The sequence below is a fragment of the Phaseolus vulgaris genome, chromosome 9 (genome assembly GCF_051622355.1).
Source record: "Phaseolus vulgaris cultivar YP4 chromosome 9, ASM5162235v1, whole genome shotgun sequence".
Taxonomy (NCBI): Eukaryota; Viridiplantae; Streptophyta; class Magnoliopsida; order Fabales; family Fabaceae; genus Phaseolus; species Phaseolus vulgaris.
In genome coordinates, this window is record NC_143506.1 from 12,409,813 (window position 1) to 12,423,140 (window position 13,328).

Here is a 13,328-nt window from a genome sequence, read left to right on the forward strand (position 1 = left end):
ACATTCCTAGGATGAATGCAACAAGGTGGAGCCATTTTATATTAGTGTTTTTAGTATCAACCAATAAGGTTGTTGCTATGAGTGTCCTAAAAGATGACCATGTTTCTTGTGGTTTGGGCCGACCAAAAGGAATATTGCAGGTTTGGGAGCAGGAGTAGTATTAAACATTTATTTATGAAATATTTAGATTATTTTTAAAACATATTTCTTCATTTATTTATTTATTTTAGTAGGTTTATTCTTTATTGTTAATGATAACTAATAGACGAGATATTAGATATTTAACATAATGTATTACATTGAGAACCGACATATTTTATACAATCATGTTACAACTCCCAATACTATTATTTTAATATCTTTTTATATTATCTATCACATTTTCCTTAACATTATGATTATTATTATTATGATACTATGTAAAAAATGACTTCTTTTCAGGTTCAGGGATATATCTCACCATACATGTCAGCAAATACTTTGGCTATAACTAGTTATTGATCTGTTGGCAAAGAGAACCATTACAGTAGAGAGCATATTAGTAGGGTAATAGTCATTATATTTACTAAAATCCAATTTTGTTTTCAGTTATTTATATTTATATTCAGTAGATGTACATTTATGGATATTTTAGCATGGAAATTATACTCATGATTGTTTGCAGTATGATCATTTCCTTTCGAGTTTGGGATTTTAGTATCTTTTTCATGGTCTATTAATCCCTAAAAATGTTCTTGGAAGATTTGATACATCTTACTATTTGTGATTTTGTAAAATAATTTAATGTCAAAAAATTATTTTTAGAAATATAAATTAAAATTAAAATAAGTTTTAAATTAAAATAAATAAAAATTATTATAAATCTTAATAACAAAATGTATACTTTACAAGAAATTAAATGTGTTTCAAAAATATTAAAATATTTTTATTTATTTATCATTTTAATAATAAAAATAAAAGACTTTAATTAAAAATTATATATAAGAATTAAATAAATATAAATTACTAATATTTATATCAAAATTATAAAAAAAATATTTTTAAAATTATAAAAATAAATACTTGTATTAAATATTATAATGTTATAACTACATAGCATTTCTTACAATAATTAAAATGAATAAAATAAAATAAATTATATTTAGAGATAAAATCATTAATAAAATGTGTACACTAAAAATGGTTTAAAACAATCATCCTTGTGAAAACTTGGATGTGGTCCATATAATTTTTTATACAAATAATTTTTTTTTTTAATTAAATCAAACAATTTTTCACCACTAGTATAATGTTAGAACTTAAAGTAATAATATACTCACAATAACAATAATTAAAAAATGATAGCGATTGTTAAATTTTAAATATAATATAATTTATATTTAAAGACAATAACATACTTGTTTCTATAAAAGTTAAATTTTAAAAAATTATAAAATGTAAAAGAAAACATTGACATTTGAATTTAGTATTGAGACCTTTTCCATGAATCTATGTTTGCTTTCTTTTAAGTTGTTTGAAACCTAATTTCACAAAGGCAAAAAACGTGTTTTCTTTTGAATTGAACTTTCTTTTGAATTGAAATTTGTTTTTGATAGAAAGTGCCTATGAAGAGTTTGGTCCAAAACAAAATCAAATATTCCATGTTCGAATCGCTCATAATTTCCTTATAAAAAGTGTTCATAGACTAAAAGATAAAAAAAATACCATTCTCCAAAAATACATTCAAAATACATTCAGTACTCGTAAAAATAATGTTTTTTTATAAAAATTATTTTGGTGAAATTAAAAAAAAAAAATTTGCAATTTTATAATCATCAACTTTGATTTGATTTTACAATATAGTTTGAATTTTCATTTTACCAAAATCAAGTAATTTTAACATTTCAATTTACAGAAAAAAATTTCACTAGTATTTTACATATTTGATATAACACAAAGTACAATCATTAGTTTAACAATGTATGATTTGTTAATATAATAATTAATTTTTTTATCTCTAAAATTAATTTTTATTCATTGATTTTTTTTAGGATATATTTTCTCAACTTACATTCATACTCTATTTTTTCAAAAATTACATTATCATTTATTTTACATGTTATATATATAAATATGATTGGAAAAAACATAATTTATTCTTACTAGTCAGGTTGTGTTTGATATACGATTTTAGTCTTGAGTAGCTTGCACGTTGTAACATATTATTGAGTGAGTTCATGCAAAATTTTACCTAAAATATTAAATGATAAGAGATAAGATGTTAAAATTTATTACAAACATTATTTCTCCAGAATATGTGTATTTATTTATATGGTTAAAATGACCCAATGGTGGGTACCAATGACACTTATTGCGAAGTGAACTTTAAGCCTAAGTCAACCCCATAAAACTGGCTCATAGGGTTGAGGTTTGCACCCACTTATATACAAAGACTTTAATCTCTAGTTGTGGGATCTCCAACAACACTGTCTTATTGGTCTCGGGTTGTGTTTGTTCAGCAACTCTGCAATTGCTTTTCGCTAGATTTGTTAGTTTTTTTTTTATTCCATTTTATTTTTACAGCTTCGGTGTTTTTACTTTTAGGATTTGTTTTGCTTTGTGGTGAGAATTATTAGCTATACATGATATTCGGTGTAGCCTAGGGTTTGTTAACTTGTGTTAAACATTCGAGATTCGCCGGGATTACGAGATTTAGGTTTTCGGATAACTGTTTTATTTGGTTGATAAATAAAATGTGGTAGATGATAAATTTATTTAAAATGTTTTATATTTTGGACTTTTAAATTATATTAGGTTTATGTTGTTTTAATTGTAGTAAGAGGAACTTTAAGTTACATATTTTGCAGTGTTCGTGAATATGAGGCAACTTTCTCTCCGCATAAAGAAAAAATAAATTTTTCCAACATCTTAAATCTTAAACTTCAAATTATAAATCTTAAATCCTAATGACTAAACTCTAAATATTAAATCATAAACTCTAAGGTTAGAGGTTGTGTACCTTCACAAATCAATTGATCAATGTCAAGAGAAGTGTGTCTAGTCTTTAATGATTTAGTCCCATTTCAACAAAGGTTTGTAGTGAAGAAAATTCACCTTTTAGTAAAATGAGCTAAGCATTTGAAAGATATAAGTATAGGCATTAGAGAGGTATAAGTCATCATTTAGGTGATGCAATTGTTGGACTTAGAACGACATCTTCAATAGATTTAACAAGATTACTGGGAAGGACATTTTGTTATTGAGATTTTAGGAACTTGTGAAACAAAACCAAATCCCTTGATGATGGAAATCGTTTTTCTAGTATCCTAAATTCTTTGCTTCTTAAATTTATTTTTCAACACTTAAAACTGCCTAGTAGGACTCTAAAGAGAATTTCCCTATAAAAATTAGACACCTTATGTTGGAAAGGACACTTGAACTTCCTAGATTATAGATAATTTTTACTTTAAACCATAACACGTTCTTTTAAGTAAAATTATTGAGACTTATTAGAATAATTAATAAACTCATTTTAGTGGGTGTTATCCGAACACATCCTGAATTTTCATGAGAATTTATGTATTAACTCTAACGCGGGTATTATAAGTAATATTCAATTTAAAATTGGTATGAGGAGATGAGTATGATAATATATTTCATTTTCTATTTTAAATTATTGGGCTTTGTTTGTTTGACCCAACTTTCATTTTCTGTTTCAGCTAGGTTTTAATCTTTTTCTTGTATATACCCCATGTATTTTACTCTCTAATATACAAGTGAATAAAAGTTTCTTTTATGTTTATTTTTCTCTACAATTAGGGTTCATCAAAACCTCTATTTCTTCATTACGATTACGTGCGATTATGTACGCTACATTAAAGCATCACATCAAACAAGGAATATTCATCTTCATTTACTGTAATATGGTATCAGAGCCATTTCGAGCCTATCCTAGCAAGTATTTGTTGGGCTTATCAAGCCACCCGCTATCGGACCACCCATAATATATAGTCCCACGCACGAGTTGGTAGTCTCGGCACGAGGGGTGTATTGGAGATCCCATATCAACTAGAGATTAGAGCCTTTCATTATATAAAAGTGGGTGCAAACCTCAACCCTATGAACTGGTTTTATGGGGTTGAGTTATTCATTTTGCATCTCCATACTAAATCCCGTTTTATCTTTCTCATTATTTGATTTATTTAATATCAATTAAGTTTTTTTTTTTGTAATTACACATTTTTTTTACAATTTTTTTCAACGATCTGTTGTATTGTAGAAAACACAAACATCAACTTATCAAATTAAATCATTTTAAGACACGCATTTTATCATTTCTTCTATTTTTAATATGTTTACTTAATTATTTGAAATTTTTTGTTATGTGAAAATGTTTATGTATTATTTTCGTGTGTTAAATTATGTAACTCTTAGTTTATTTAACTAAAAAACTTATCTTATTTTCTTCGTGGTTCTTACTTTCGTTAGATTTGATATTTTTTATTACATATTTTTTTATATATCTTCTTTCAATAATAGCAAGTTCACTGGTGGAGATACTTTTCGTTTTTTAATATTTAAAAAAATCACAAGAATTGTGGGTATTGTGAAATTTCAACTACAATGCAATTATTTATTTATTTATAATTATTTTGTATTTATATTATTATTTAACATTTTATTCTAAACTTGACGTAGTTATATTTAATGTTTGAATTTTAAGGTTGAAGAAAAAAATTAATATTAAACCATTGATAATATTATATTAAAAAATCATTTAATTAATAAATAATGCAAACAAGTGTGAATCCGGTACAGAAATTGTTACTTTACAAAGATAAAGATAAGAGACACATTTTATATTTAGAAAAACAAAAATAAAACAAAGATACGGATAAACATAATTTCACTTCAAAATAAAAGTACTTGAACTCACAAGTTGCCATCCCAAAAAATTATTATTTCTTCTTTATAATTCTTTTTGAAAACTTCATGTATATAGAAAAAAAATATTATAATATATTAAATTTCATTTAATATTTTACCAACTTCAATATAAAACAATTTACCTAATAAAAATTAATGTTTTATATGACTAATTTGACTTGTGGTCATATATTTTCCAATAGTTATTGTACAACTTACATTTTAAGAGTATTTTTTACTAAAAGTATTTTTGTTACTAAAAGTTTGTCTTTTTTATTTTCTAGTGCATATCCCAATGAGTTTTTTTTATTTTATTTTAAAGAATAGCACACTAATAAAAATAACATATTTGTGCTTCAATTTTTTTCATCTCATAAAGTTATATGTGATAACAGAAATCGTTTGTGAATATCTTTGTATCAATTTTTTATATATGAATCTATGTTATACATGCAACATTGTATGTACTGATAAAATGTTTATGTATTAAAACATTTGAAATAAAATAAAATAAATAAAAGGTTTATGACCATTTTAGTCTAGTGTACAGCAAAAACATTTAAGAAAAAAAAATATTATTTTGTGATTATATTGAATCGTCAATATGTTTAAATTACTAATAAGATTAATTTTAATAAACCAAAGAACTATTTGTTTGTTTTAAATATAAGAGATTGAATTAAATTTTTAAGATACAAAGATTAAATATTCAATCTATAAAATAAACTGATAGTTTAATTCAAAAAACAAATTGATGTTAAGTTTGATTTGATAATTTTTTTATTTATTGAGATGATATGACATATGATGAATTATGCTCGTTTTTAAGGATAAGATTGAAGTTTTTAGGACTATTTCAGTTATTAAAGATTTAACTTGTCTAGTAGGTATTTCGTCTAAAGTTTCAATGAATAATGATATGTTGGATTTCAACGTGATCAATTTTTTTGGTATTAATACTCGTAATGGTAAAATTCTTTGTCCTCTTACGGTTAGATGTGAGTTTCCTTCACTAGGTTGAGTTAAAATAACACTAATGGGCTGCTAGGGAATATCCTGATCTTGCTACTTTTGGAGGTATTTTTCGTCGGAGTATGGAGAATTTTATTGAATTGCTATGGTTATTGAGTTTTATGGGGTTATATATGCTATGGAGAAAGCTCAACAAATGAGACTTACTAATGTCTGGTTGGAATGTGATTATGCTTTGGTTTGTGTTGTTATGACCAATGTTCCTTGAATGTTTTGTAATCGATGAAATACTTGTCTTAACTACAGTGGAAAAAACCAGGTTTAGATACTCATATTTTTTCATGAAGGGAATGCGATGACAAATAATTGTTGTTACTTGGAATGTCATTATAAAGTTACACAGTGATACTTAACATAAAAACATTGATTCAAAAGAAAAAAACAAATTGATGGTAGTTTAAAACTTAAATCACACGTCATTCTAATGGTTTGCCAAATATACAATTTTAATCCATATAAAATATATTTTTTTATCGGGCACTTGAAATTTTTAAAAATGAAATAACTGTTATTTATTATGATTATATATAATAAGCATAAAATATATTGATGTGTTTCTGAGTAATAATTAGTATTAAACCTAGATGTTATTTATTCTACTATTGAATAATTTTTAAAAGCTAAAAGATTAAATATGTAGTTATTCTTTTATAAAAAAAAATGAAATTACAAAACAGGTACATATACCAAAAGTGAATTTAAGATTTTTGTAACAAAAATCTTATCTCATTTATATAAATATAAAATATATGGTTACGGTTCAGCGTTAAAGGCCTTGTTTTTGCCCGTGGTGCCAGAAAGAATAGTTGATAACGGAGAAATTCCTTCTTTACCTTTACCCTAAGTTGGAGAACCCTAATCCCGTCAACTTGTAGAAACCAGAGCTTTTCTCCTTCTCTCAATTCTCTCAGGTAATATTGCTTTGCTTCGATGTAACTTTTTCTATGCCTTTTTCTGCTTTATCGCTGTGGATCCCGATAACTAACATCTCGCCGTTTCCGTATAACAGCCAACACCAAAATTGGGCGTAATAGATTAAATCCGTTAGCTATCGATTTCTTTCAATTGGGATTTGTCAATTTCTGAATGTCTTGAATTGCAAATTCGTATGCACTTTGCTGTTACCCCCAAAACTTTGTTATACATTATTGGTTTCCTACCCACCAAATTTTAATTGCATAATGGTATCTAGAAATTTATTAAGTTGAGTTGCATTGAGCCAATTTTACGTCCATAGTTGTTGGATCTTTAGGAAGCATGGCTAAAGTATCAGTCAATGGATGTCCTCTATTGGAAGTTAGTTTGGGAAACGTAGTTATGTAGTATGCTTGTGGATTTATAATGGTATAACTAATTGTAAAATGTATTTTGTAGTCGTAGTGGCTGCGGATTTTCTGGTTCTTTCGACAGATTTAGGGTTATTGTCTGAAATGGCATCCGTATCTAGTCAGCCACAGTTCCGTTACACTCAGCCACCGTCAAAGGTGCTTCATTTGAGAAACTTGCCATGGGAGTGCACAGAGGAGGAACTGATTGAACTTGGGAAGCCGTTTGGAAAAGTTGTGAACACAAAATGCAATGTTGGGGCAAATAGAAATCAAGCTTTTATTGAATTTGTGGGTGTATTTTGTTGTCATTTCCCCCCCTCTCTATCTTGTTTTATCTTCATATAAAGTTACTGATTGCTGGTTAAAAATCATATTTTGCAACCGCAACCTGCAGGCTGATTTAAATCAGGCCATTGCAATGATATCATACTATGCCTCATCATCAGAGCCTGCTCAAGTACGAGGAAAAACTGTATACCTACAATATTCTAACAGGCAAGAAATAGTGAATAACAAAACTGCTGCAGATGTTCCTGGGAATGTATTGTTGGTAACGATTGAGGGTGCAGATGCACGTCTTGTCAGCATTGATGTCTTGCATTTGGTAAGCGATTGCTTGTGTGTATTAGTTATATGCTAACACTGTAATCAAGAGGATGCTGGTCATTTAGTTTTATGATTAGGTTTTTCTTTGTCAGGCTATGGAAAAATTGTTGACATGTATGTGAATGAATCAGCAGGCCCATGACAAGGCAATATCTTCAATGGCAGCTTAGTGCTTTGGGAGAAATAGCGCTTGTGTGTTTGTCTCCTTTCTCCTTTCCTTAACACTACCTCTTCTTCCTTACTCCCCCTCAACTCCTGCCATTCTTGTAGTTTAGGGCATTTCCATTTTTTTTCTACTGTGCATCTGTGCTTTATTGACTCGTCATCTGCATAGCCATTTAGATTTAGCCACCGGATTCTGTGCTGTTCAGTTATTTTCTGTGTTCCAACTATTGTTTGGTTGTGCTTTTGAAGTCATATCTGAAAGTACACCAAAATTTTCCTTCTAAACTTGGCAACTGAATGCTGAGTTTTCAGTAATTTATAGTTGAGGAGGCAAGTTACTTCTTAAATCCTTTATTTTTGAGTCATTTATTCTAGTGTGAAAGTGAATGATACCGTTAACTTCAAGTTCTTGTAAGTATTATTGTAGTTATATATTCTAGGTGATGATTCATATAAGAAAACTCTTTCCCTAATTTTTTACGATAAATACCAGATCTTTAATGAGAAATGTCTGGCAGTTGTTTTGATAGTTTCTTAATGTTTCATTTGTGTTGCTTTTCACTCACAATGTTTTAGCTCATCTGGCACCAGCATATGCAGCAAAAGCATTGTTCTTTTGTAGCCTTTCAAGAGATATATTGATTTGCTTAGAGCTTTTAATTTGCTTGTTGTTATTTAAGTCCTGTAATGGTATTATTTGTTAATCTTGCTAGTATTTTTAGTTGAGTGACACAGTTAATCGCCTAGATGCTGAACTTCTAGTTTGTCTTCTATTAAGATTTACTTTAGCAATATAATCCTGAAAGTTTATTATTCATTTGTGCAGGTTTTTTCAGCCTTTGGATTTGTGCATAAGATTACTACCTTTGAGAAGACAGCAGGATTTCAGGTATGGTGATAGACCACTCGCATCTATTGTTACTTTTTTTTTTATATTCTATGAGCACAAGATAATTCGTTTGTACACCTGTCACTGTTCAGGCACTGGTTCAATTCTCAGATGCCGAGACTGCCACCTCTGCGAAAGATGCTTTGGATGGAAGAAGCATACCTAGGTATAACTGTATTATTTGTTTGAGTGGCTATTTAGTTTAACTGTTGGCAGTGGATGGTGCATTTGTTCTCTCAGATTGCTCAGCAATCAACTGTTGGATTATTTTATATATTTAAACTTTGGCAATTCTTTGTGTATTTAACTTGTTTTGGAGTTTTAAGACTCTGTTTTTGCATTTTTTTTGTAATTTTATGAATCATTGGATTGGTTGACAACGTGGCTACATAAACCACTGTCCAACTGAATTGATCCTGAAAAAAAGTGCCAAGTTTGGGTTTTGCAAATTATTAGTTGTTAGAACAGTAGGTAATTCTTAGTATTTTCCCAACTTTATTTCTGTTTATTGATCTTTAACTGTGGCTTGATATCAGGTATCTGCTTCCTGAGCATATGGGACCATGTACCCTTAGGATCACATATTCTGGACATTCAGATTTAAGTGTGAAGTTTCAAAGTCACAGGAGCAGGTATTGCTGGCTTACAGGACCCCAAGTTTTGCAGCCTCTTTTTCTTTTATTTATCAATATTATTTCCTGTTGTTTTTTTAGCTTAGTTTCCTTATTTTTTTTCTTTGTAATAATAAATTTTCAATTTGTAATTGATTAATTTTCTTTATCCAGAGACTATACTAATCCTTACCTTCCTGTTGCTCCATCAGCTGTGGAGGGAAGTGGACAGGTATTGTTTTTGTCAGTCAACATTTCCACGTTTTACAGGAGTAAAAATATGTTATCTCTTATCTTATCTTGCGACCAGTTTTTATATTCAATAAAAGATTTACACGTTGCTTGTTTTAAATTGAGTGTTTATGTTTTGTGCATTAGTTAGGTATCTGCACCTTCTGCCAAAGGGACCATGCATGCTGACTTGCTTAAGGATTTTTTTCTCTATTCTAAATATTCATATATAATTTGCACAGGCTATGGTTGGTTTGGATGGGAAAAGACTAGAGACTGAGAGTAATGTTCTTCTTGCATCTATTGAGAACATGCAATATGCTGTAACATTGGATGTCTTACACATGGTACCTCAAATCATGACCAGCCATATTTTTTTTAATTATTAATAGACAATACAGTTTACTTGATAATATCATACCATTTATATACTTTTTAACTTTTCTTACAGGTTTTCTCTGCTTTTGGACCTGTCCAAAAAATTGCAATGTTCGATAAGAATGGTGGTTTGCAGGCTCTGATTCAATATCCAGGTTAATTCTTTGAAATTTTTTACCGTGTTATAGGCTGCAAAAAATGTTATTAAAGATTGTAGAATCACACGATCTTGTTCATTTTTGAGTGGGATCGGAGTGAAATCACCACTCATTTTACAGTCACCACCCATATTACAGGATCGTGGAATATGTGATTGGGTCACTTGTTGAGTTATGTGACCTGAGGGCCAAAAGTTTCATTTTTCTTTGCCCCTGGATCCCTGTTCTCTGCCAGCCTTCAAAGCCCACTCTTACATGATACCAATACCATTCAAAATCAATTATTCAAACTTTGCAACCTTGTTCAAATTCAGCACTCTCAGTTGCTCTTGGTTCTCATATTGAATTCACTTTTCTCCTATCTATGTCACTTTGGGGCGTCTCTGTTCTTTGGTCTATGATGGTTTTCTGGAGTGCCTTTCCTCTTTCTGGTCTATTAAAGTTCTACTAAGGCTGGCTAAGGAACTGCTGAAGAAGCTTTTTTATTTGTTTGTTACTGCAACACATGATTTTGTCTTTTTTGGGTCTTTATTTGAAATACTAGATATCTGTACTGATTTTTATGGTTACCTCGCCGCGGCCCCCCTCCCACCATAATAAATACTGATAAAAATATTATCTAAATTCTTATTTGAATTTTAGTGATATTATTATGTTAGTTAATTATATTATCATATTTTTTATATGAAAATATATCCTTTTCTTTTCCAAAAATCTTATGATGTGTTACAATCACAATTTATGATGTCATCATCCCTCTCCTGATCTAAATGTAATATATTGATTTTGACAACCTTGATTTATTTTGATATTGTTTGTACTGTTGATTATTAATGGTTGTGCATTTCAATTGTTTGTCTTTATGTTATGTTTTGAATCTTTAAATTTGGTTGTAGTTTTCAAGTGTCTGTGCAAGTTGTTGCCTGCTTCTACGAAAAACAACTACTTATGGTCTGAATTTGGTTAGGGGAGGGGCAAGTGTTAACTTTTGCCCTCTTATATACACTGGGCAGCATATTTTCTTCTCTGAAACTAGAATTTCTCCATTTAGTTTATGTTGAGGCTCCTTTTATTTTTGGTATTTTCTTCTTTTAAAGACTTTTTTGTCGAGATCTTCAAAATTTTGTGTTTGAGCCAACTTTTCCTTTTAAGGAGAGGTAAAGCCTCCAAAAACTTGTTTGCGTTATCTTGCATCCCATCCCATTATTGACATTGATTCATTTTGGATAGATATATTGAATACTTCTAGCTGCACTTTCTTGTTCTCCCAATGTTATGGGTGTTGCTTGGTTGGTGGAAATGTTCTTAGAGGGCACTCATACTTATCTTTGACAGTTTTAATAATGATAATTGAAATGTGCTATATATGCAATTAGTGTCATCGTGGATAACTTTAACTTTTATTGATGGTTTACCTTGTTTAATTTTATGCTGGCAATATAAGCTTGGGAGACTGACATGCTATGATTTACAGATACCCAGACCGCTGTTGTGGCCAAGGAAGCCTTGGAAGGACATTGCATTTATGATGGAGGTTTTTGCAAGCTTCACATTTCATATTCACGACATACTGATCTTAGTATAAAGGTAAACAGCCAACACTATCTGTTGACTGAGCATTGATTGCTGTTCATTTGAATAAATGATTGAAAACTGTGAGTTGAAGATGCCTCGTATCAGTATGATACGGCACTGTTTAGTTGTTATACAAGCCAGCAAAAGCTTATTCTCATTCATGGATATAATACAGGCTGACTGTACAAAACTTGAGAATCTTGTGTTGACCGACCTTAGTTTTTTTTTTTTGAGAATGGATGATGTTGGTTTTTTTTATCATGCACTGAAAATTCTTCTGTTGAAGCTTGACAAATTTTACTTGGATATCATTTTTTTTCATTACCCCTTTCTCTTGTAACCTTTGGACTTGCCTTAATTACAAAAATGTTATACAAGAATCCAATATCGTAATTTTAGATTGTTTTGCTGTGCAGCGTTGGTTTTTTCATTTCGTTAATTTGATGGGTGGTACTTTAGTGCTACTGAAATCCAAGCTTACATTTCTGTTTTTAATTTCATATATTATTTGTGTTTACAGGTTAATAATGATAGGAGCAGAGACTATACCATTCCTAATGCGCCTAACGCTCAACCTTCAATTTTAGGGCAACAATCTGTTCCTATGGTGGGCCCGCCTGGCCAACCGTACAATGGGTCTCAGACTGGATGGGGGACAGGTCCCCCCGCAGTGGTTCAATCTATGCCAATGCAGATGCACAATAATGTTTATATGTCACCTGGTAGCATGCCACAACAAATGGCCCCTGGAATGCAATTTCCAAGTCACAACTCATCACAATCTACAACAACATTGCCCGCATATGGATCTGATCGCTGTCAATAGCATGCATCTCTTGCATCTAAAATAGATCTACATTCGTTAACAAAGTCAGCTGGCTTCTGCAAGAATACGAGGACCGTCTTATTAGGGTTCCCATCTGGTGACATTGGTTCCCAAGTTATTCTGAACCTCAAATGGGCCACTTCCCCCTTCCCCCTTCTTTCCCTTTTATTGTTTTCCAGATGTTGAATATTGAGTATGGAAAGTCTGTAAGCAATTGGTCAACAACTTTTGAATGTCTTAGTTTGAAACAATATTCTGTTTTAATTGATCTTGTGTTTGAGAATGATTTTAGGAAAAGTAATCCAGCATAATCGATTTTGTATGGATTATATCCCGTATGTTTTACCAGCATCTTAGCTTTCGGTTATATCCGAACTAAAACTACTTCGAGTGGCTTTTATTTTGGCAATAACTTCCTGCACCTCAATAGAAAATGTGAAATGACATCTTTACCCTTTTTTTTTTATTTTTTGTATTGACACCCATCTTCTTTTGCATTTTAAAATTCTGAACTTTAGAATTTGGAATATAATTTTATATTCTGAATTCTAGAGTTAGAGAATTCTAGAATTTTTGAATACAAGAAAATACATTTTGAATTTTAGAATTTGAAATGAAACTTTG

The 13,328-nt window shown here is 30.0% G+C and overlaps 1 protein-coding gene across 5 annotated transcripts; it reads left to right on the forward strand.

Annotated features, from left to right (window-relative positions):
* Window positions 1-6,646: 6,646 nt before the first annotated feature.
* PTB2 (polypyrimidine tract-binding protein 2) lies at window positions 6,647-12,968 on the forward strand. Of its 5 annotated transcripts, XM_068625095.1 has the most exons (12): window positions 6,666-6,848; window positions 7,312-7,553; window positions 7,660-7,869; window positions 8,003-8,063; window positions 8,863-8,925; window positions 9,018-9,091; window positions 9,462-9,557; window positions 9,711-9,768; window positions 10,010-10,114; window positions 10,219-10,300; window positions 11,778-11,890; window positions 12,399-12,968. In XM_068625095.1, the coding sequence occupies exons 3-12, from the start codon at window positions 7,835-7,837 to the stop codon at window positions 12,702-12,704; spliced, it is 993 nt and encodes a 330-aa protein (XP_068481196.1). In that variant the 5' UTR covers window positions 6,666-6,848; window positions 7,312-7,553; window positions 7,660-7,834; the 3' UTR covers window positions 12,705-12,968. The 5 variants fall into 5 exon arrangements, with proteins under 5 accessions (XP_068481195.1, XP_068481196.1, XP_090151459.1 ...); XM_068625094.1 differs by lacking the exon at window positions 8,003-8,063 and having other exon boundaries at window positions 6,647-6,848; XM_090295333.1 differs by lacking the exons at window positions 7,312-7,553; window positions 8,003-8,063 and having other exon boundaries at window positions 6,706-6,848.
* Window positions 12,969-13,328: the final 360 nt, after the last annotated feature.

What these genes read in the sequence shown, in the direction of transcription:
- PTB2 (XM_068625094.1), top strand. Translation starts at nt 7,368, where the DNA reads ATGGCATCCGTATCTAGTCAGCCACAGTTCCGTTACACTCAGCCACCG. An exon ending in ATCAAGCTTTTATTGAATTT is followed by an intron (nt 7,554 to 7,659) that starts GTGGGTGTATTT and finishes CGCAACCTGCAG; the next exon opens with GCTGATTTAAATCAGGCCAT. An exon ending in AGAAGACAGCAGGATTTCAG is followed by an intron (nt 8,926 to 9,017) that starts GTATGGTGATAG and finishes GTCACTGTTCAG; the next exon opens with GCACTGGTTCAATTCTCAGA.